The sequence below is a fragment of the Narcine bancroftii genome, chromosome 9 (genome assembly GCF_036971445.1).
Source record: "Narcine bancroftii isolate sNarBan1 chromosome 9, sNarBan1.hap1, whole genome shotgun sequence".
Taxonomy (NCBI): Eukaryota; Metazoa; Chordata; class Chondrichthyes; order Torpediniformes; family Narcinidae; genus Narcine; species Narcine bancroftii.
The window spans coordinates 120,725,669-120,750,834 of NC_091477.1; the positions used below are offsets into that span (position 1 = coordinate 120,725,669).

At 43.3% G+C, this 25,166-nt stretch overlaps 1 protein-coding gene across 1 annotated transcript; it reads right to left on the minus strand.

The window, feature by feature from the left end:
* Positions 1 to 436: 436 nt before the first annotated feature.
* mmp23bb (matrix metallopeptidase 23bb) lies at positions 437 to 23,605 on the minus strand. The gene is made up of 8 exons (XM_069897541.1): positions 19,719 to 23,605; positions 16,493 to 16,635; positions 15,304 to 15,440; positions 11,615 to 11,782; positions 7,084 to 7,248; positions 6,189 to 6,299; positions 4,210 to 4,339; positions 437 to 2,338 (listed from the first exon to the last, which is right to left on the minus strand). Exons 1-8 carry the CDS (start codon positions 19,863 to 19,865, stop codon positions 2,125 to 2,127), a joined length of 1,215 nt encoding a protein of 404 aa, XP_069753642.1. The 5' UTR covers positions 19,866 to 23,605; the 3' UTR covers positions 437 to 2,124.
* Positions 23,606 to 25,166: the final 1,561 nt, after the last annotated feature.

Below are 25,166 nucleotides of genomic sequence, written 5' to 3' on the forward strand. Positions count from 1 at the left end.
TGAAGATCAGTGGTTCTCAACCTTTTTCTTTCCACCCACATCCCACCTTAAGCAACCCCTTACTAATCTCAGAGCACCGATAGCATGGGGGAAAGAAAAAGGTTGAGAACTACTGGTAGAGATGAAATACTTATCCTGCATATGTATTTAAATTTATAATTTTAAAAAATTTAGACAGGCCAAACAAACATTGTCTGTCCATATGTGTATTCTGTCTGGTTGTGAGTCCACGTGTTTTGCACCGAGGACCGGAAAACGCTGTTTCATGGGGGTTATACTTGTGCAATCAGATGACAAGAAACCTGACCTTTTTTTAGCTTCAGATTGTGGTCCTGCCAGTCTCGTGTGTGACCTTGTTTAACATCACGTTGGCCGTTTCTGCCCAAAGACGGTGTAGACCCTTATAAGAAAGACAACAAAGCTTGAAATGCTTTGAACAGGTAGAAGGTTTAATTGGCATCAATAAAAGGTATGAATAAATGAATTAGGCAGCTGAGAGAACCTTGGGGAGACATGAAAACTGTTGCTCTTTATTGATGAGATGGCAGATGTCCAAATATTTTTTTTGTTCTCATTTAATACATCAACTCGACAGGGTATTCAATTAGAAATGAACACTTAAGCCATAATTGATGGCTCTGGACTCTTTTATAGTAGTGCCACAGAGAGCAGGAGTGAATGTAATCATGGAGTTGGGCTGGGATGTGATTCTTCCAATGGTTTCTGGTCGACAAAATATCAGAAAGGACACACTGAGTGGTATCATCGTAAGTGTCTCTATCTTCACAAGAAGAAAATTTCACTGTATTTCCTTACAACATGGAAGTCATGCAACAAAACGGCAGCACTGCCGCTGGTGTGGACCCAGGAAGACGCAGCGCTCTGGCAGAGTCCAAATGCCAAGTCTGACTGCCGTCAGGTCCTTGTAAATGGAGTCCATGGTGGTTTTATTTTAAAATCCTGAGACTGTGGGGTCTGCACCCAAGATGCGGCGTCTGTGATTAACAGCCACCGCAAGGGGTTGCAGACTCGGGAAAGCGGAGGGCTGGCACAGGGCACCAGAAAACAGGGAGAACAGCCCTCATTTGAGAAGGAGAAGCGGAGACAGTGACCATGGCAGCAGACCAGTGAGAGGCTCTGCATTTGGAGACTCGAGGTGAGGAACCCACGCAGGCTGCAGGTGTGCAGTTGAGGGATTCATACTGGGCTGGGAACTGCTGGAGACTGGCTGAAGGGGAACCAGGTATCGGAACTGGAATGCGAGAAGGTTCTTGATCAGGTTGGAGGTTTGGTTCTGTGTGGCTGCAGGGGATGTGGAGGCTGGAGATGAATCCATGGACACTTGATGACTCTGAGGGGATTCTCTTTTGCTTCTCTTTATCTGATTGTTTCTGCTGATGGCAAATCTGTCTGCCGTAAATTATTTCTGTGTAATATAGCACTGCCTTTATTACATAAATTGAATCTTGAAGATCATTCAGCCCATCAAATCTATGCTGACAATCCCATTAACTCAATTCCCTCACTTATTTCCCTGTATTTCCACAAGAATAGTAGAGCACAAAAAAACTAGCAGGAGTATGCGACCCACCCCCTTACCCCCACCCTTCAATACAATCAAGGAACAGTGCAGCATGGGTTGGGCAACATCAGTGGATTAGAAGATTGGTCAAGATTTCAGGCTGCTACCCTTCCCTAATACTTGATGAAGGATTGTGACCCAAAATGCCAACAATTCCTGCTCTCCCAATGATGCCGAGTTTCTTCAGTAGGTGGTTTTTGCACCTTGGATATCCCTCCCTCTGTTTCAGGAGACCAAAAATTCTCACAATAGGTTTACACGGCACTCTGGGCAGGAAGATACTAGAATTAAATGGGCCACTTCCTTTGAGAGGGGAACCTTTTCCTCAGGTGGGATTATCTCCACAAGTTGAAAAGAAATGTTTGAAAGTCCTTAACTTGTGATATGAAGAATGTCAATAAGTAGATCTCATGGTGATACAGTTCAGAAACCAAAGCCATTGCCTCAAGGAAGTCCACTGACATTGCTAAGCAATTGGTTAAAACTAAGGCATTATTTTCCATGCTTTACAATGGGTTGGGTTGACTTGGGAACTCACAACCTCAATGCATGTTGGTTTTCTGTGGCTCCTTAATATCATTATCTTCCTTGACCCTGATCCACCAAGAATTGGCTTGAATCGTTGTGGCCTTGCGTTGGATTTGACAAGTGTACAGACCCTCATTGAATTCATTTGCTACAATACTGAGGTCTTGTCCTTTCACAATGAAATATCCAGGCACAGAATTAGTCAGTAATTCCCCGTCCTTGTACCAGCTGAAAGGAACCAAACCAATGCTCGTCATTGTCAAGGAAGAGATTATATCTACACAGCAACTTACTGATCAGGTGGAGACAAGTTGAAAACTCTTAATTTTGACACAGAAAGATCCCAGTAAAAATTCAATAACCAGATTTGATTTAATTTAGATATAGAGCACGGTAACAGGCCTTTCCAGTCCACGAACCCTTGCTGCCCAAATGCCCCCAATTAACCCATAACCCTGGTACATTTCGGAAAGGTGGGAGGAAATTGGAGCACTTGGAGGAAAGCGACGTAGATACGGGAGCACGTACAAACTCCTTACCTACTGCGGCGGATTCAAACCAGGGTAGCTGGCACAATACAAGTGTCATGCTAACCGCTACACTGACAATCCTCCATCTGTTTGATTGACTTGTGGGAGAATTGGTAGACTTTCACAGAGGGCAAAAGAACAGAACATCCTGAGAACTGTATGAGAATATCAGTCAAGGTGATGAACTCAACTTGCTGCAATGGGAATAGATTATACAATCCTCTTACTGTGAGATTGCTACAATTTGACTGCCAGACACATCCCAAACTAAGAGATAAATCAGTAGACTCACACTAAACAAATTTCCGCTCATCTGCTTCTTAAATTTGTGACCCATAGAGCATAGAACACTAGAACACAGTACAGGTCCTTCAGCCTTCGACGTTGTGCCAACCCATAATATTCCTTTTAAAAAAAAAGTACTAAACCCTCCCCACCCCATAATCGTCTATTTTTCTTTCATCCATGTGCCTAAGTTTCTCTTAAATGCCCCCAGTGTTTAAGCTTCCACCACTATCCCTGGCAGGGAATTCCAGGCCCCTACAACTCTCCGTGTAAAAAAAAACTTTCCGCTGATGTCTCCCCTAAACTTCCCTCCCTTCACTTTGTACCTATGTCCTCTGGTGTTTGCTCTTCCTGCCCTGGGAAACAGGTGCTGGCTGTCCACCCTATCTATGCCTCTCAGAATCTTGTCGACCTCCTTCGACATTCCAAAGAGAAAAGTCCCAGCTCTGCTAACCTTGCCTCAAAAAGACTTATTTTGCAATCCAGGCATCATCCTGGTAAATCTCATCTGCACCCTCTCCATAGCTTTCACATCCTTCCTGTAATGAGGTGACCAGAACATGAACACGTGTGGTCTCACCAGAGATTAGTAGAGTTGCAACATGACCTCTCTGCTCTTGAACTCAATCCCCCTATTAATGAAACCCAGCATCTCATAGGCCTTCTTAACTATCCTATCAATCTGTGCGGCAACCTTGAGAGGTCTATGAATTTGGACCCCAAGGTCCCTCTGTTTATCTACACTCTTAAATAACCAATCAATAATCCTGTACTTAGTCTTCTGGTTATTCCTTCCAAAATGCATCACCTCACACTTGTCCTATCTAAGCCCCTCATAGTCTTATATACCTCGATTAAGTCACCGCTCATCATTCATCAGTCCAAAGAGATAAGCCTGAGCCCTGTCAACTCACACAGGGAAGGCTGCAGGGCCAGTTCCTATGCTGTACTGCACCATCTTCTCTGCTCTCTGCTTGCACCGAACTATATGAAAGGCCCTGTTTACACCAGTTTACAGCCCTTCCTTCAGCATTGGCGAGTTAAAATCATGGACCTTCCCACTGTGGGAACACCTTTTGCAAAGTATTACCAGTGGTTAAAGAAGGCAACTTGCCCAGACTTCTCAAGGATAGTTAAGAATGGGCAATAAACTTTGGCCATTCTGACACCCCGCCAGAAAACCATCGGAGGAAACGATTGTAACAGAGAAATGTTCTGATTATCAATTAAATAATCCTGCAGAAATCAACAGCCAATTAAATAGCACGATTCAATGAAACTCACCTGACTTGCAGAGAATTTAGCCTTGAGAGAGACTGCCCACAGCGGAAGGTCACAATACGGCCTTTGGACACGTATTTCATTTTAATATTCTCAGGTAGAGCTGTGGTTGTAATTGCTGCATCTGGCGGTTCTAAAAAGAAAGGTCTGACGTCTGCTACTGAACTTTAATCACCGTCAATCACCGGCTCTTCATGTCCGCCATCTGTTCCGCATTTACTTTGTGAATATCAGTCACATTTTCGACACTGAGCACAGCACAGGATTCTCATTCCAATAATTAACTTTGAAACTGACATGATTATGAACCTCCTTCAGTGGGTCATTTGTTTTAGTTTGTGGTGAGATGGAGGAGTGGGGAGAAAGGAATGGAACTCTCACATTGGTGGTTTGGAATCGAGAACAGACTGAGAAAGGGAGGCAGATTTCCTTCACTAAAGGATACGATTATCAGTAAGTAATGTGTTGAACTATTGAACCCAGGTAGCAACATTAATGTAAGATAACAGTTCACCCAGGAATCTGTCGGGGTTGTTGACTGCATCTAGGGCTCTCTGATACGTCTTCCCTACTGGGAGACTGGACACTGACTGGTAGATCGCTTTGTTGACTGAAATAGAGAGCTCTGTCTGCCGCAATAGCGAGGATCTCCCAGGGACTAACCACCTCAATTCCACAACCCTATCCCACACTGACTTGTCTGTCCATGGCTTCATGCACCTCCAGGTTGAGGTGATATGTAAGTGGTAGAAACAACACCTTCATTTTCCTGTATCTGAAGACATCTTGTTTACCTTTGAGTCGAAGCCAGATAGTTTCAGTACTTTTATAGCTGTCATTACTGATACAAACTTTTAAAATTAATGACTTTAAGTGCCCAGTTGCTAAGGTGATATTCAAGCTCTGGACCTGGATCACCTATGGACAAACAACGTCTGGGCGACCCCAGTCATCTCAGTGTCCTCAGGACTAAGATTACTCTGGTTGTTAGAACGGATTTGGAGTAACACAGTTAGCACCAATGTTGTCCCTCAGCTCGAATGTTCTTGCATTAGAGGGAGGAACCTGGATTAGAGGGTTACATTACAAGACAGGTTGCGTTATCTTGGATTCTATTCCTTTAGTTCAAAGAGAATAAGTGCTGATGAAGTTACATGTTTCAGACAATGTTGTGAGCAATTCTGATTGCCTTGCTACAGGAAGGAAAGGCACTTAGCTCACAAAAAAAGCAAAAAAAAAAAAGCCTCACAGGGAGATTGGCTGGACTGGAGAGGTTGCTTTAGAAGGAGACACTGGATGGGCTGGGACTTCTGCCCTGGAGTGTAGGACGCTGAGAGATGCCCTTCCACAGATACAGGAGATGAGGTGGATGGACACAATCTTTTTTCCAGGATGGGGAGACTAAAACAAACGCAAAGTGAGAAGGCAAAGGTTTAAAGGGCACTGGACGGGAAACTTTTTCTCACAGAGGGTGATAGGGATATGGAAAAAGTTGGACGAGATGGTGTGGATGGATGCAATTATGTTTAAAGGGCATTAAGATAGGAAAAGCTTTGAGGGAAATGGAATGTGTACAGGCAAATGGGATTCAGGCGAATGCCTGATTTTGCTTCTACCTGTCAAAGAACCCAGGCCTGAAACATTGATTGGAGTGAAATGCACAAGACTGCAGATTGTACTAAAAACATAGAAATGCTGGAGGAACTCAGCCCAACCTTGAAGAAAGCCTCAGGCCCGAAATGTCGGTAATATATCTTTACCTCCTGTGGATATTGTGATACCTCCTGAGTTCCCTCAGCATTTCTGTGTTTTTACTGAACCATTGGCTACCCTCATCTTCCTCTGGATGCTGTGTGGACCTGCTACATTTCTTAAGCGCCTTTGTGTATTGCACAGATGGACAACCTGGGACGATAGATGATTTGGGCCAAATGGCCTGCCTCCATGCTGTAGGACTCTATCCCTGCATTAATCAAACTCACCATAGCACAAGTCACACACTTTAGGACAATGCCTTTTCATGAACGAGCGTCGCTTCTCACAGAACCCAACACGAGCCCAGGGATCGCACAGCCTCTTTTTATCAAGGCAGCCTGCGAGGAGAAATAGTGGTCAGTCATTGCAGTCAGCACACCTAGGCAGCGTGAGGACCATTTGTCTGGGTTGCCAACACCACACAATACATGTGTTTATTTGACACATTATTCTTTGTACAATGAGCAGGGTGAGCAGACTAACAGGTTATCTCTACCATCCATACAGCTGTGTAAAGAGCACAGTTTACAGTGTTTGGACTACAATTAAGACCATAAGGGAGGAGCAGAAATAGGCTATTTATCCCATCGAGTCTGCCCCACCATTTAATCATGAGCTTATCCGTTTTCCCACTCAGCCCCACTGCCCGGCCTTCTCCCCAAAAACATTAATGCCCTGGCTAATCAAGAACCTATCAATCTCTGTCTTAAATACAACTAATAACCTGGCCTCCACAACCACCTGAGGTAAAAAATTCCGAAGATTTACCACCCTCAGGCCAAAGAAATACCTCCGCATCTCTGTTCTAAGTGGCTGCCCACTTAATCCTGAAGTTGTGCCCTCTTGTCCTAGACAAGTGGTTCTCAACCTTTTTTTCCCCTACTCACATACCACCTTAAGTAACCCTTTACTAACCACAGAGCACCTAAGGTATTACTTAAGGAGGTTTGTGAGTGGTGTAAAAAAAAAAGGTTGAGGACCACTGTCCTAGACGCTCCCACCATGCGAAACAATCTTTCTACATCTCCTGTGTAGGTCTCCTCCTGCTCCTATTTTCTTGTGTGAAGAATGGAATGACTACTAAGCGTACACGTCTCCACATTAAGTGTGAAATTCACCCACCGTAGAGTCTCTGGATTCCCCAGATGTCATCCTGTGTGATCCGCCTCTGGCCAGTGTAAGTCGCATTGGGATGCATGAGTGCACTCATGTTGCGGGAGTGCATTAGGCCAAGTGCGTGTCCAATCTCATGAGCTGCAACCTGCACCAAGTCATTGAGCCAAACACCTGACAACAGAGCAGAGTAAACCACCCGGGAATGGGGTTAATATTAGACAGTGACAACTATGAAGTGGTCGCTGTGTAGATTAAAGCCCAATGTACATTTCATTTCCTCATACTAAGCCACCTTTGAGTGTCAGCCAGGAGTCAGTGGGTAGCACTCTTGTCTGATTCAGATGCTCATGGGTTTAAGTTCCATGCAAGCATTTGGTTGAGAGAGATGCTGCAGAGCAGAACTGAGGGAGCGCCACATTGGAGATGCCATCGTTAGCTGCAATATCCTCTCTCCCAGCTCAACGAAAGGCTTCCAATGTGCGATTTTGTAGAGGAGACCAATATACCATATGTTCTCACATAATAGTCGAGTTTTTTGGACCAATTTTTTGGGTCAAATTTTGTGAGGGAGGGTCAACTTTTATACGGGTCAATCTTTTGAGCACGGTAAGTACCTGCATTATTCAAAGCATCAGGACTCAGATGGCTGGGACCGTGTCTGTATTCAGGGGGGTCAGGAACTTGGATGGAGGGGCCGAGGCCCAGTAGAGCATCTGTGGCCAGGATGTCGGGAACTCGGATGGATGGGTGGCCGGACGAAGGATCTACAGCTGATGTGAGGGTCTGTGCTCAGGCGCTCCAGTGGGCGGGCAGGATGAGGATTCACAGTCAGTGCATTGGGAGCTCTAGTGGGCGGCCGGGTGGCCAAGGTGAGGATCCTTGGTCAGGGCATCGGGACCTCATTGGGGCAGGGGGCCATGGCCAAAAATTATTGGGGAGGGCTGGTCATACAGAAAACATGCAATTTTGGGGCCAAAACAGGGGGATCGACTATCACACGGAAATGAAGATAAACTCAAATGTACACGGTATTAACCTATATTTATTCTTCCTTTGCAACATTTAATAGATAGACTGAGGATATAAGACATTCTAGTTCAGATTTCTAGTCAGAGTACATACATGACATCACATACAACCCTGAGGTTCTTTTTCCTGTGGGCCGGAGGGAATTTCTATTTACCAGTAGAGCAAAAAAAATAGTCAAGAAAAGATGTGTGTACAAAAGAGAGAAATAAACACACTGTGCAATACAGAAAATATTCAATAATAAATAATGTGCAAAGTCACCAAAATCAAACAAAATCATTAAAGCAGAATAACTTCATTATTCAAAAAAGGAAGATAAAAATCTGCAAATGATATAAATCTGAAATAAGATCAGCAATGATCATCAGGTCAGCCAGCATCTGTGGAGAATGAAAAAGTCAATGCTGAGGTCGATCACCTTTCAGAACTCATGGTTTGGGATGGGGCTCGTCTATACCACTCACCACTCTGCACAGGTGAGTGACAGGTCATTTCAGAACCCCTGATTATTGTTACGAAGCATTGAGTCGGTTTCCCTCCCCACGGTTGGTGCCCGGCCTGCTGAGTAGCTTCTGGTTTTATCTCGCTCTTATTTGTGAGAGTTTGTTGTTGGGTATTTGAAATACAAAGGCGTCAGGGGGCACTGGGAGAAAGTGACCATCTCGGAGGACCTTTCCTAGACCCATCATACTAATGTCAGAATCAGGATTTAATGTCACGAACAAGTCATGAAGTTCAGTGATTTCCGGCAGGCGTCACAGTGCAAACGTTCATATTATAATCAGTGGGCCAGGCAAAAAAAAATGGACAATCAGGTCCAAAATGTTGACTATCCCACTACTCCACAGATGTAGCTCGTCGATGGAAAATGGAATAGAAAGCGTCTATGTTTCTGCACGTGATGGGTGAGGATGCCTTGGACATCTATAACAGTTTTCAAACTGATGAGACAGTTGCTCATTCTGATAAAAAAATTTGAGGAGTATTTTGTTTCAAATAAAAACATCACGTTTGAGAGATTCAAGTTTTTCTCCTGTGACCAGAAACAAGGTATGAGCTTCGACCAACACTGAGTAAGTTCTGTGAATTTGGAGATTTGAAAAATTCGCTCATTAAAGACAGAAGAGTTTGTGGAATCCCAGATAATGGACTGAGAGAAAGACTGTTGCATGAAAAAGATTTAACTCTGGAAAAGGCTGTGAATATGTGTAGGGCAGCAGAGACCACACGAGTACAAGTCAAGGAGCTGCACGAGATAGACATAACAGAGAAGCAGAGCACTAGGAGTTTCCCAAAGCTACAACAAAGCAAAGTGATAAGCTCAAACTGCAAATGCAGCAGTTGCAGAGGTAGATATATTCCAGAGATGTGGCCTGTCTAGGGAAAGTCCTGCTATAAATGTGGGAAGAAGAATCATTTTGCAAAGTGCTGCAAAGCAGGGGATACCAAGAGAAAGGTACACACAGTGGACAAAGAAGTGGAGGAATTCTTTGTGGATTCACTACAGGCTGCAGCTGCCACTGGTAAAACAGAATGGATCATTCCAGTGACTAAGATTGAGATAGTAATTCCATTTAAGTTTGACACTGGAGCCCAGGTGTATCTGTTATCTATGGACTGAAGATTACAAGACCCTCACCATAAAGAACAAGATATATCCAGTGAAATTAAAACTGACAGAACACTGGAGAGAATGTTCCAGTAAAAGGGAGTTGTATGGTGACCTTCAAACACAAAAGGTGGCATCTAAAGTCACAGTTACTGATTGTAGAAAGAAGAGTACAGCCAATATTAGGTCTGAGTGTATGAGAAGAGCTCGACCTGGTGATAAGAGTTTTCATTGTGGCTTCACAGACTGACAAGGAGCACACAACACTCATGGAAGGAAGGATAAATACACTGGAGAAGCGATACCTTAATGTACAGAGAGAATCAACTTCACTTCATGACATGAATGACAATCTAGAAAATGTGTTGGCAAATGAGGATGCCTTCTTAAGCCAGCTAGAAGACAAAATAGACAGTTACAGGAATGTCTGGAAATAGCTGAACCAAAACTGCAGCAAGCAATGAAGCGAGCAGAAACCTTACCAGAAAGAGAAGCTGGACTTGCCCAGCGAATGCAGTTCTGACAAAGGCTGAAGAGTGACGTGGCCGCAGAGAAGAACGTTGGAGACATTTAGAGACTCAGCTTGAAGAAAGGAATCAGGAACTCCAGAGGGCCCGACAGAGAGAGAAAATGAATGAAGGGCACACAATAAGTGACTGTCAGACAGAGTGGACAAATGGTTGACAGTCTGTGAACAATTTCAGGTGAATCTAAACAAAAGAATGGCTGCATTAGAGGACGAGAATATATCAACACAAGAATCTGAACTCTTGAGAAAACAACTTGAAGAGTCTCTTTATGATAAGGAATTGGAAAATGCAAACCACCTTCTTGCAACTTCAAAGCTTAAAGGAGCCATCACACTATCAGGGAGAGGAACTGGCAGCGATGTCGCCCACTGCAGCAGCTGTGGCCAAGATTGTGAAGCCTGGAATGAAGCTCAACAGAGTTGTATAATGGATATGTTGAAGCCCAAGATCAATTGCTATCGGCAAAACAGGAAAATAAGAGTGTAAATAAATAAAGAAGTGAAGACGAAACCTTGGCTTCTGAAGCGCCAGCATGAAGAATGTAAACATGTACAAAAATCTGCGGCCAATCTCTCAGCTAAATTAGAAGATGCCATGAAGGAAATTAACCATTTACCAAAATGCACTGATGAGGTAAATAAGCCTCCTTCATTACTCAACAGGGAGAATTAGAGATACAAAATGCAAGTGTCAGATCTTTCACAGCAGAATAGGGGGCTTTTGATGGAACGAGATGTGCGAGAAAATCATATTTTAGTTTTGCTGACATAAGCAGTTCCTCTGAAGTGATTTCTCAGCATCTGGTGACCTATCATAATGTTGAGGAACTGAAACAGCAAAATTAACAGCTACTGGTGACAATTCAATAACTTGCTGATAAACAGGGAAAGAGCGAGCAGGAAAAAACCTCTCCATGGATTTCTGAACTTCAGCTGAATCTTGTGGATGCCCTGAATGAACTTGAACAACTTCATGAAGTCAGAAGTTATCAGATACAACTGGTGGAAAGAGACTGACCACGGAATGTAAATACTTTTGTTATGTAGACATAGTGTTGTATTTGTTTTTGTTAAAGGGGAAAGATATGTTGTTATGTGTATAAGAATGTATAAGAACTACATTTCCCAGCATGCAATGCACAGTTGGGTGGGAACAGAAAGTGGCATATGACAAGGGTTGGAAGTTGGTTGAAGCAGCTCAAGGAAAATAAAGTCAGTTAAATGTTAAACCTATGTAAAGTCGTTCTCTTGAAAAAACAAGCATAACATTCCACCACCATCAGAATCCTGGAAAGGATCCCATTCCTGTAACACTCTGCATCAACTCACTGAATCACTGCAAACACCACCTGCTGTCCTCTTGACAGTACCTTGCTTCCAGCTGAATCGGGACTTCCCCAGAATCCAGAACTCATGATTATCGAAGTGAATCTCCCCAAGGGGTGGCAGGAAAGCATGAGCCAGCTCTCCGTTGAGTCCATCAAAGCATGGGTGAAGTAGGGCAAACCAGCAGTCGGTGTGATTGAAGGTGTAAAACCCTGAAACGCATTCACATTTAGACAAATTTTTTAAAAAGTAGATGAACTGAGAAGGTTTTTAGCAGCATGTAATATCAGCTAATGATACACATGTGGGAGTGGAAACAGTACATGAGATCAGCCATCACGTCATTCATGGCACCCTGAATAAAGACCACTTTCCACGTAACTTGGATGAGATAACAGGTAGATTAGTCAATTTGCAGATGATGCAAAGATTGGTGGAGGTGTGAACAGTGGAGAAGGCTCTCAAAGAAAACAAGAGGATAAAGATCAATTACATGTCATGAAAGAGAAACAAACAAGGGTGAGATGTCATAATTTAGGTAGTCAAATGTATGGGGAATGTACAGTTAATGGTAGGGCTTTAAACTGCATTAATGTTCATGTCTGTAGATCCCTGAAAGTGTCCATGAAAGTAGAGGGTATATGATATGCTTGGATTCATCGGGCAGAGCATTGAGTAGAAAGGTAAGGAAGACTTGTTGCAGCTATATCAAATCTTATCATGACTGCACTTAGACTCATTGAGTCACACATTGTGGAAACAGCCTTTTGGCTCAACTTGCCCAAGCCCACACTCGTCCCATCAGCCCATATCCGTCTAAATCAATCCTATCCAAGTATCCATCCAATTTTTAAAAAAACATTGCAGGTAGTACCTGTCTCAACCACCTTCTCTGACAGCCTGTTCCAAATGCCCATCACCCTCTGTGTAAAAATGTTACCTCTCAGGTTCCTCAAATCTCTCGCCCCTCACCTTGAACCTATGTCCTCTGGTTACCAATTCCCTGATTCTGTCCAAAGCCCCTCTGCATTCACCCTATCTATTCCTCTCGTGACATATGAGATCACCCCTCATCCTCCTGTGCTCCAAGGAATAAAGCTCGAGACTGCTCAACTTCTCTCTATCACTCAGGCCCCCAAGTCCTGGTATCAACAATCTTCTCCAGCTGACTACAGCTGAACACAACACTCCAAATGGGGCCTCATCAACATCTCATACATCTGCAACATGATCCCCCGATATCTATATTTAATAGTCTGACTGATGAAGACCAAGATGCCAAAAGCCTTTTTGACCATCCTATCTACCTGTGACATCACTTTAAAGGAACTATGTACCTGTATTCCCGGACCCCTCTGCTCCACAACATGCCCCAGATCCCTACCATTCACTGTCTAGGTCCTAGGCCTCCTAATACAACACCTCACATTATTAAATTCTGTCACCCATTCCTCTGCCTAACCAATCAAGATCTTGCTGCAATCTTTAACAACTACCTACAATACCAGGCCCTTTAGAGCAAGGGTTCCCAACCTTTTTGTTCCTCTGTACCCCTTGGGCATTTTTATAGGTTCCCGTGTACCCCTAAAAATGAAGGATTAAAAAAAACACGACATTGTGCAATCTGACTGCAGATTACAACACCACGTATTGTACAGTAGTGGTTATTCTCTCAGACTCAATGTACCCCCTGAAAAGTGCAAATGTACCACTGGGCGTACATGTACCCCAGGTTGCGAACCCCTGCTTTAGAGTCATGTGCAAACTTGCAGATCATACTATATACTTTTTCATCCAACTCATTGATATAGATGACAAACAACAATGGGCCCAGCATCGAACCAGTCCAAAAACAACTTTCTACCATCACCCTCTGCTTTTTATCATGAATCCAATATTCTATCCATTCTGCTATTGTTCCTTGGATCCCTTATGATCCAATCTTCCAGAGAGCCTACCGTGTGGAACCTTATCAAAAGCCTTGCTGAAATGTATATATACATCTACACTTCCACCCTTGTCAGAAATCTCAATCGGATATATGAGATATGACCTCCCACTTCCAAAACCATGCTGACTATCCTAATCAACCCTTGTCTATCTAAATGTATGTGTATATTTTCCTGCAGAATACTCTCCATTAACTTACCAACCACAGATGTCAGCCCTGTAGTTCCCAGGCTTTTCTATACAGCCCAATAGCTACCCTCCAGTTCTGTGTGCAGTTCTGGTGGTCCATTACAGCAAGGATGTGGAGACGTTGAAAAGGAGACAGAAGATATTTAACCAAGATGTTGCCTGGATTAGAGGGTCTGAACTGATTAGAGGGAGAGAAAACATGGGGTGTTTTCTCCGGAGGGTCGGAGGCTGAAGGGAGACATGATAGAAGTTTATAAAATCATGAGGGGTTTTTATTGGGGGGGGGGGGGTGGAGAAAGTGTCAGAATCTTTCTCCCAGGATAAAAGTGTCACACACCAGAGGACATATGTTTAAGGAGGGAGGTGAACAATTAGAAGGAAATATGCAAGTTTGTTTAAGCACAGAGTTGTGGGTGCCTGAAACAGGGTGTCAAGATTAGTGGTGGAACAGATGCAGTACTGGTGTCTAAGATGCTTCTCGGTGGACACATGAATTTCCAAGGGATGGAGTGATGGCCTGTTCCTGTGCCATATTGTTCAATGTTTGCTCTCTTCATATCTCCACCCTCTCCCCCAGCCCAGAGAGACAAAAACAAACAGGTTGCCATAGTGGATGCCACTGGCTGGTAACACCAGGGACCCGGGATCGATTCCGACTTTGGATGCTGTCAGTCCAGAGTTTACGTATGATTTTCCACCAGTCATTCCAGTTTCCTTGCACACCAAAATGATCGGTGGTCCCCTATAAATTACCCCAAAGGCCATGTAAAAGAAAACTACTGGGAGGATGAGACTAATGCGATTTCTCCCAGGTGCCATCTGCAACTTGATGGCCTGAATGAAATGCCTTGGGAAAAGGCCACTGAAGGTTTAATTACCTTTCCGCAATGCAAAGGTCACAAATAGGTCAGGGTGGATAAGATACCAAGATTCATTCCTGCTACTCCCCAGGCATTTTTAAAGCATCTGGATTTTTACAACAACCCATAGCTCTTTCGCTCCCAATTCAGAATGAATCTCCCATAGATGGAATTTAAATTCCTTTGATGGAATATTACTGCGGGCTCCCGGGTTCACTGGTCAAGTAACAAAACCAAGACAGTTCAAAGAGGTGTCACAGAACCATTGTCTGCTCAGGAAATCAGAACAGGTGATAAACACTCACCTTGCTGGTTACAATCCAAAACATGAGCTAGTGGTACAACAAATGACGGTCTCCTTTCAAATACCGATTTATAATCCTGAAGGCACTGTCTTCAAGGAGTTTGTACGTTCTCATGGTGTCTGCATGGGTTTCCTCTAGGTACTCCTGTTTCCTCCCACTGTTCCCGGGGGTGGTAGGGTGATTGGGCAACACAGGGTCATGTTCCGGAAGGGTGTGTTACAGTGCTGCATGTATGAATTAAAATTAAATTTAGAATATGGAGTGAGTTCATGGAAGTGTGGGGAGACAAGATCATTTGGTAGGTTAGTTAGAAAATGGGATTGGTCTGTGAGCCAAGCAATAGCTAAATGGCCACCTGACTAATGTGGAAATGATAAAGTTAATGCACTTGTTTTGAGCAGAAGAAAATGGAGCGAGCTGGGTGCCCACCTATGGTGATATCTGCATCCTGTTGTGCTGGGACCTTGGTGAAGGTTAGAGGCGAGACATCACTCCACATTACAAAGGCTATTGCAATGGCTTTTCTGGTGTGTTCCTTGTTCAGAGTGCTTGGGAACTTCACAATCCTGCAGACAAAGGGAAGAGGGGATGGGGGGAGGGGGTCAGTAATGGTGAATACAAGACATTCTTCCTTGAATCTTCTCCGGCCTCAACGCTTCTCACAGGATCTCAGAATCGTGCTGCTTGGAAACAAGTTCTATTGGACCAGCAAATCAGTGCAGAACAGGCCTAACCTGTCCTCACTGACCAAGTTGGCATTCAGGCCCGATCCTATTTGCCTGCAGTAGATCCGGATCCTTCCACTTCCTTCCTATCCCAATATTTTTCCAAACGTCAAAATTGCACACACTCCTCCAGTTGGCAACTTGTTCCAATTACGGACCACCCTCAGTGAAAAGTTGTCCCTAATGTCCCTCTCTAATCTCTCCCCCTCACCTTAAACCTACATCTTTTTGTTCAAGACTCATTTATCCTGGAAAAAAATACTAGGAGCATCCATCTGTGACCCCTCATGATTTTATACACCTCGATAATATTACCTTCAGCTTCCTACTGCCAAGGAAATAGAGACCTGGATTAGCCAAGCTCTCCTATGTTGATGGTCTGTCCCTGTGTAACACTTGGACCAGTGTGTTGGGTACAGGTCTGTCCCTGTGTAACACCTTAGACCAGTGTGTTGGGTACAGGTCTGTCCCTGTGTAACACCTTAGACCAGTGTGTTGGGCACAGATCTGTCCCTGTGTAACACAAGTATTATTTCCCTGTCTCTATTGGTGTTGAGTACAGCTCCTTAACCTGTCCAATACAAGGGCCCAGAGGATTTAGTTGATCCAGTTAGAATGATATATGCTAATCCTTGAAGAATAACATTAATGATTATAAAAGGTTATCATCCTGAAATGACAACTCTGCTCTCTCTGCACAGATGCTGCCTGACTTGCCGTGAGTTCTTAGAAAAATCTATCTTTACTTCAGACTTTCAGTACCTGCAGTGGGTTGCTGGTGTCTTCAAGGTTAGGTTGTTGGCTTGTTGTTTAAATATTCCACATCCCTTTTTAAACTATTTTGTTTGCTCAACCAGCAAGTGCTGCCAGGGCTGAGATAATGGTTCACTTACTTGTAGGTGATGTTTAAATGATCCCACTTGTGGAGCAAGGGGTTAATGGCATAACGCTTCTTGCGTAGCAGAAGTGCTTTGGGCAGCTCATCAGCTGAGGCAGGGATCTGGTAGGATTTCCTGAGTTCGGCACTCCCTCTTTCCTGTGGATGTAATGGATGCAGTTAGAAGGAACGGGGCTTTGGTGAAGACGTTCTCTCTTCTGGGTGGTGGTCTCTCCTCTGATTAACACTGATAACTTCAGATTTCCTGCACCCGAGAAGGGTGAGATACCAAATGTTGAAAGGGCTAAGGGCTGTGGACAAGAATAAGATGTTTCCAGCAGTGTCAGAATCTGGGACCAGAGGGTGCAGCCTCAGAATAAAAGGACGTTCCTACAGAACAGTGATGAGGGGAAATAGGGGGGCGCGGTTAGCGCAGCGCTGTTACTGCGTCAGTGACTGTAACCAGCATTTGAATCAGGGTGCTCCGGTTTCCTCCCACCCTTCAAAAATCGTACAGGGGCAGCATGAGTTTGTGGGCCGAATCGGCCTGTTACTGTGCTGTATGTCTATTTTATTAAGAAAAATTAAAATGTCCTCAGCCATTTGAATCTGTTGAATCAGACATCTGCGGATCAACCCAAGTCACTGGGTAAACTTAAAGCAGAGGTTGATAGGTTCTTGATTAGTAAGGATGTCAAAGGTTATGGGGAAAAGGCTGGGGAATGGAGTTGAGAGGAAAAATACAGCCGTGAATTGAACTGCGGACTATCCTCGATAGGCCAGATGGTCTAATTCTGTTCCCAGGTCTTATGGTCTTCTGGAGATATAAAGGGCACCACACTTGGAAGTTGGTGTAGGAAAGATGTCACTAATCCGGAAAGGGTGCCGAAGAAATTCACGAGGATGTTACCGGGCCTGGAGGAAGAGTTAGAAGGAGGGGTTTACGCTCACAGAGGTTTATAAAATCATGAGGGGTGTAGGGTAGATGGTTATAGATATTTCCAGGGTAGGGGTGTCAAAAACTAGAGGGCATGGGTTCAGGATGAGGGGAAAGAATGGGCAGCGCAGTTAGCACAATGCTATTGCCAACCCGTTTCGAATCCACCGCTATCTGTAGGTGGTTTGTACGTTCTCCCTGTATCTGCGTGAGTTTCCTCCAGGTTCCTCTCACTGTTCAAAATGTACTGGATTGTGGGTTTATCGTGTGTAATTGAGTGGCACGGGTTTCATGAGCTGGGGAGGGCCTTCTTCTGTGCTTTATCGTTAAATAATATGAAATAAAAATAAATATTATATACACAATCCTATTTAAAATGGACCCAGGGACCACCCTTTTGGCACAAAGGGTGGTGGGTATATGGAGGTGGTAGGGGTGGTGGCAATTACTACATTTAATAGCCGTTTGAACAGGTATGTGCAAAGGTTTAGAGAGACATGAAGCAAACACAAGAATATGGGCAAATGAGAGTTTGTGGGGAAAATGGAGCAACTCACAAAATAATGGAAGAACTCAGTGGGTCAGGCAGCATCAGTGGAAGGCATTGAACAGTCAAACGCTTGGGGTGGAAGTCCTTCCCCAGGACTGGCAAGAAAGAGGACAGAGCCCTAATAAAAAAGTGGGCAGGGGGGGAGGGAGAGAAGCACACAGTGGCAGGTGAATAGGTAACAGGGACTACCTCAGGTGGGTACCTTGGACAGTACAGACAAGTTGAGCTGAAGGGCCATTTCTGTTCTAAATGAATGAGAATTTATTGTTATACACACAAGTGCAATGTACACATGCACTGAAATTCTTACCTGCTGCAGCCGCACAGGTACGCAAGACACCTTCAAAAATAGTATAAAATAAATTTACCACAATATCCTATGAAACAGAAATAAGATAATAAGTATAAAAGGACAGATAAATAAATATTTACAGGGTTTTCCTGTTTTGCTGCTGGTAGCATGTAAGCCATTTCCAGTGCTACTTTAAGGAGTATAACTCTTCAACTCTAAAACCAACCATTCATACAGAGTCACCTTCATTACAATCAACATGTCAACTTTAGTTCACCCCCCCACACCCATTCCCATCACATTGTTTGCTGATTATACTGGACAATAATTTTTTTCAAAAGTTTGCTTCCTAACAAAAAAAATTATAGACAACTTCAAGCTAAGTACACAGATAATTTCAGATTTGCTGTATTATGTAAGTTGGAGAAACATTAATTAACTTTGATTGAATTTAGTACATTTAATCGCATAATGACGCTGACACAACTCAGCATCTGATGCCTCTCGTGTCAGTGTCCACAATAGTCGGCCAGTGAAACAAAATCTTTGTTATCCAGTGTTATCAGTTCTACCGCTTTAATTCCTCCTCCAAAACCCTCTGTAATTAATGGGCAATCAATCAATTGCTTGTCCGCGTGTGTTATGTCTGGTTGCGTGTTTACACATCTTTATACTGAGGATCGGAGAATACTGTTTTGTCGGGTTGTACTTGTGCAATTAGATAATCAATAAACGAACATGAGGAGGAAAGTTTAGTAAATTAAAAATGAACACCTTTAGGATGGCACAGTTGACATAGCGGTTAGCGCAATGCATTTACGGCACCAGCGATCAGGACAGGGGGACAAATCCCGTGCTGTCTGTAAGGAGTTTGTATGTTCTCCCAGTGTCTGCAAGATTTTTTCCCGGGCTCTGATTTCATCCCACTATTCAAACTGTAATGCAGTGTAAATTGGGCGGCATGGACTCATGGGCTGAAATGGTCCATACCATGATGCATGTCTAAATTCAATAAATTTATAAAGCTCATGATTTTCTCCTGGGATTTGCTTGCTCTGTAGCTTTGCTTATTAATTCCTGGAGTCTTTCTTTCCTAGTTGGAAACCACAGAGAAAACAGTCTAAATTCTAGAAGAGACACTGAAATAGCCAGGAGCTAAATATTGTAGTTACATTTTACTCGTGTAGATTGTAGCAGGAAGTAGAGCATGGTTAGAAATTGGGGGGGGGGGGGGGGAGGTCTTCATCTTTACCAACAGCTGCCTTCAAATTTATTAATCTATGAAATAAAAGTTTCTATGGTCAAAAATATATCAAGGCAGTTGTGCAAGATTTTTTTTAAATTGTATGATTCCTTAATTTTGATGTTATGGTTTTCCCCAATCTAATTCTTAAGATTTGTCCTTTTATAAATGTTCTTATAGTTAACTTTTCTGGGTGAACATTTGTAAAATTCAGTCTTACCAGCTCGATCTTCCATGCTGGAAAAGCTTCAATAGGACAGGAGAAAAGCAAGACTATCCCCACCAACAGAAATACAGGGAAGCTCCCAAACGGTTCAAAATGAGCCCCTTTGCACCGATAACTCATTTCCGACGAATTCTTCCACATTTCACTCCAGACACAACTGAAAAATATCACTTAAATAAATGCAAAAGTTTAGAGTTTCACCCGTTGCAGAAACAATACTCAGTTGAATCCTCACTAGCGGTGTGTGAACAAAATGATCCTGCACATTTCTGCTCTCAGTTTTGCTACAACATTCACAGATATGCCAGGAGCGGCTGACAGCCCTCAAAGGCAAGCCTATTCTTAGTCTCACCTCTCTAGATTGAAACCAGCTGTAAGAAATCACAAAAGACAACAAGGGCAGACTCATGCAGCACAAAATTCCTGTCTGTTTTATTTACTATTCCTTTCTTTTCGAAGATTCCTGCTTGTGGAAGAATTTTCTGCAAACAAGTTCGAAAGATAAGGCAATAGAGTACAGGTATTACCTGTATTAATCCTTGATAATTATTATTAATTAGTCAATTAGACATTTTAGCTGCAGTACAGATAATAAGTCTTATTTGGGAAAGGAAAGTTGCTGGTTGAAGTCTCACCCTAGTGACAAGAACCCATTGTCCAGACTGATTGTCCAACCTATTCGACTTCATTACACACACCCAGTATGATCTCCTTGACATCGTCTGATTGGGGACCACTTCACTGCGCACCTATGCTCTGTGTATGGAGATCAGCTTGATCTCCCAGTGGCCAACCATTTCCATTCCCCTCACCATTCCCAGACACGTCTGAACTTGGTCTCATCTATTGCCAGGGTGTGGCCAAATGTAAACTGGGAACCAGCACGTGATATTCCTCCTGGACAGACTGAAACCCAACAGCATGGAAAGTGTTGTGATTTCAGGCAGCCCACACCTCTGCCTGGCTCCAGGGTTTCCATTTCTTCACCTACTCCTTTCTTTTCTCCTTCTACCTCTCTCCATCTATCATCTTAACTCCTCCCAAACTTCTCTCCCTTTGATATATTGACAATCTTCCCTTCCTCCTTTAGTCTTCTTCCAGCAGTTTGTTTATTTTTGCTCTATGTTCCAGTATATGCAGTCTCAACATGGCTCATTTAACTCTCCACTCCATGAAGAGACCTAGTGCAAATTGGAAAAGCAATGTCTCCCATTCCACTTGCACCCAGTGCGATGGAGGTTGAGTTTTCCTATTTTAGGAAACCCACACCCCTGGTGTTCTCCCAAGCTCACATGCTTGTCATCAGCTCCCTCACAAATCACAGTAACAATCTCTGGTCCCCACGAGCCTGATTCCATCAGCCTGGTGTGAGCCCTTCTGCCCCTCGCTGTTCTGCTGCTGTCTTCTCCCAGGCTTGTCCTCCTTAGCTGGGGCATTTTTCCACTCTGGCGCTCTTGCGCATTTTTAAAATTTTCCAGGGATTTAAACCCACAAAATAAATGGCCTGTGTTTCCTTATTTAGGTAGAAGGAATACCAACTCTTGCAATATTGAATGAGTAGGCTGGGAATTTAGATAGTGGAGATGGTAGATAGGTGGGGAGATGATGCAGATGTGGGAGATGAGAGATGTGAGGAGACAGTGCAGATGTGAGGTGCGGGGAAGCGATGGAGGTGCGGGGAGACGGAGGAGATGTGGGGAGATGGTGGAGATGTGAGGAGACAGTGGAAATGAGACAGTGCAGATGTAGGGAAACCGTAGAGATGTGAGGAGACGGTGCAGATGTCAGGTGCGGGGAAGTGATGGAAGTGCGGGGAGACGGAGGAGATGTGGGGAGATGGTGGAGATGTGGGGAGATGGTGGAGATGAGAGGAGATGGTGGAGATGTGAGGAGATGGTGGAGATGTCAGGTGCGGGGAAGTGATGGAAGTGCGGGGAGACGGAGGAGATGTGGGGAGATGGTGGAGATGTGGGGAGATGGTGGAGATGAGAGGAGACAGTGGAAATGAGACAGTGCAGATGTAGGGAAACCGTAGAGATGTGAGGAGACGGTGCAGATGTCAGGTGCAGGGAAGTGATGGAGGTGCAGGGAGACGGAGGAGATGGTGGATGCTGTCAGTACAGATGCAGAAATAACATTGAGAATGATGCCAAGGGGTAAGCATGGAGATGAGTAACTGGAAGAGGCCTAATGCAGAGAGAACATTATGGATTCTTGGTGATTCTCTTGTGAACAAACAGGCTTAGACCAAGAAGAGCCAATTCCTTCTCAGCCAAGGAAAAATAAAACCAAAAACTCATTGGAATATTCATTTGCAGTTCCCCAAAAATCTGTCCTGAGCCTCTTCTATTTCTCATCTATACATTGCCCATCCACAGCACTCACCATCTCCTCACTAACTTGTGTTCAGTGGTCTTAGACAGAATGTTTGTCACGGTCACCTTGAAGAGCCTATTCAAATAAATTATTTTTCTTTTAATTTATAATCTAATGTTCAACAAAATCTCTCCCCACTCTAGATAAAAATTTCTCTTGATCCTGTTTGTTCCATGTCATCCTGCTCCTGCTGCCTCGTGTTCTGTGCCCCATCAAATTTCTGGCAGCGTCCCACAATACAAAAACCATCTGTAATATTATCTCTCTACGATTTGGATTGTTTTAATACGATGGGCCAACTTTTCATCTTTATTACTTCCTCTGACTGGGCAGCCTAACTGATGGTTTATTGTTCTGGTTAGCCCTCCTCTCTCTGATGTTGGCAGAGACACAGAAAATAAATACGGGGGTGGGGGTGGGGTCACGCTGGAACTGCATAATACATTAGGCCAGTTCTAGTCAGCACACTGCAGGATGTTATAGCACCAAAGTGTATAGAGTTGCCAAGTCTGGAGAATTTGGGCAACCGAGGAGCAGTCTTCTTTGAATTAAAAGTTAGGAAATGGATACTAAAGGTTTGGAAGAACATGGGACCAATGCTGGCACGTGGGACCTACTCAGAGGCAACTTTGTCTGCAAGGATGGGTAAACTAAAGGGTGTTTCTATGATAGGTGACCAATTATTTAAATAAAAAGTGTACAGCATCATAAATGGCCCAGACAGGGCAAACTAGTTCTCCTCAACAAAGAGATAACAGAGTATGATGTAAATCAGTCAGAAAGGAGGGGGAATTACTTGAGTTGGGAGGGGGTTTTCCATTTGAAAGAATGTTGGCAGCAGAAAGCCTCATCTCTAGAGTGGGTCCTCTGGGTGGTACAGTTAGCATAGAGGTTAGGGCAAGGCTGTTACAGTGCCAGCAATAGGATCCAAGGTTCAAATCCGGCACTCGCCTGTACAGAATGTACATTCTCCCCGTGTCTGTGAGTTTTCCCTGGGAGGGCTTCAGTTTCCTTGCGCCATTCAAAATGTACCAGGGGTGTGGGTCAATTGGGTGGAATTGGATAGCACAGACTCATGGTCCAAAAAGGCCTGTTAAATTTTTTTTAAAAGTTAATATGCTGGAAACAATAACAAGTCGCAAGACTCCCTCACCCAGAGAACTGCCATTATTTTAACCCCGGACATGGGTTTAGACTTCTCCCTTGCTGCATTCGACTTTGCAATAAAATTCTCATTATTGTCATTACGTTGGACAATGAAGATTTTGATTCCTGAATATTTTTGGATGGATTTTATGGATTTTGAGCTGCTGATCGCAAAAACAAACCTCAACCTTTTCCTATCATGCACTTTTTAAGATATAACCTATTTTGTGATTTCCTGTAATATTCTAATTCTATGAGAATATTGCCCACAAAGCAAGCCATTTTGGTCAATCCATGCTTGCACATGCAAATGTTGTCTTAGGTCTGGGCATGTTTAATCAGGAATTGATGCAGACAGGCTACAAAAGCAGCTCACATATACAGATGCTGTGCATTACATTGATTATAGGCTGCACACATGTTGATGCACATGTTCTTCAGGCAATAGTACAGTAAGTGTTCTTAACAATAGCATTTATTGTCTTCAGGAAGATACAATACAGCAGAAATGTCTCATCAATGTTGCCACAGCTACGATACACTCTTACATTTTTGGTGAGTATACATATGCTTGATGCAAGAATCAATAAAAGTTAATGTTTCTCCAACTTCCTACATGATACAACAAATCTGAAATTATCTTTGCGTTCATCTTTAAGCTGTCTATCATTATTCCCTTTTTTTTTATTTTTCTGGAAGCAAAACTTGTAAAAAATTGTCCAGTGCAAGCAGCCTTTTGTATTGAGGTTCTCCCATTAATGTTGTAATCTAATCTACAGCTGAGACCTTTCAAACAACTGATTTCTGTATGAAAGGCCAGCCTGACAATCCCCAATTTCGATGGAGTCCCCCTCTCCCACCCCATTTTTTTTGTAATGTGGGTATTGCTGGTGTTAGCATTTATTGCTATTTAGTCGGCTTCGAGAATCTCGCATGATAATCCTTTTGGTGAAGAAACTCCTATTGGTAGGGTGTTCCAGGATTTGGACTCAACAGTGAAGGCCTTGCAACATATTGATTTGAAGCAGAACTTGAACTTCATAAGGTGGTCCTCCCATATGCCAGCTCTTTTAACCTTTCTTATGGTAGTGGAGGCATACTCACCATTAGTCACCTTATTCATGTTGTGGTGAGGAATCTTGCTGAAATCTAGTTGGTGGAAACTGAAAACCAAAACTCTTGGGGACAAAGAAAAGCAATACATTTCCAAATTAAGATTGTGCTTCCAAAATTAATTTTACACACCATTTCTTTATTGAAACTCACCTGTAATATTTTTGCTATGAGATCTATTTCTTCTATTACAATTATAAACTGGCCTTATAGCTAAAATTGGAACTGAACTAGTTATTTTTCCAATCCCTTGGAACACTATTCTCGTATTTCCAAGGCTTTCAGCAACTTTATCAATGCCCAAGATCCTTGTACACAAGGGGATCTAAGGTATTTGCTTCTCTAACTGAACAATTTATTATGAGCAGTGGGATCTGATGATATACAGAAATCGCAACGCAACACAGGTCCAAACAAAAATCATAATGCTTACAACATTGAGGCTCATTTCTGGAAGAGTAATATTCAGACTGCCCATTTTTTATACTTCTGAACAGAAGTGCTCGAGTTGGTGCAAAAGTTGTATCACAAATGCAAGATTAAAGAGAAAGACAATTTTTAAATTTAGACATTGGGTGTAATTTGGTGGGATATGCTCATGGGCCAAAAGGGCTTGTTACTGTGCCGTATGTCTAAATTTAAAATGAAAAAAATGAAATTGAATTTTTTTTTTAAATTTAAATTCCACGTTATTTTGATTTTTTTTAAATTTAGAAACAGCAGTTACAGGGCCTTCCGGCCCACGAGCCCAAGCCGCCCAAATACCACAATTAACCTATAACCCCCATATGTTCTGAAAGGTGGGAG

Coding starts and splice junctions, on each gene's coding strand:
- mmp23bb (XM_069897541.1), bottom strand. CDS start 19,865: ATGTGGAAGAATTCGTCGGAAATGAGTTATCGGTGCAAAGGGGCTCAT. Junction 11,783..15,303: donor GGATGCAGATATCACCATAG/GTGGGCACCCAG, acceptor AATGCGTTTCAG/GGTTTTACACCTTCAATCAC. Junction 6,300..7,083: donor GGGAATCCAGAGACTCTACG/GTGGGTGAATTT, acceptor TTCTCCTCGCAG/GCTGCCTTGATAAAAAGAGG.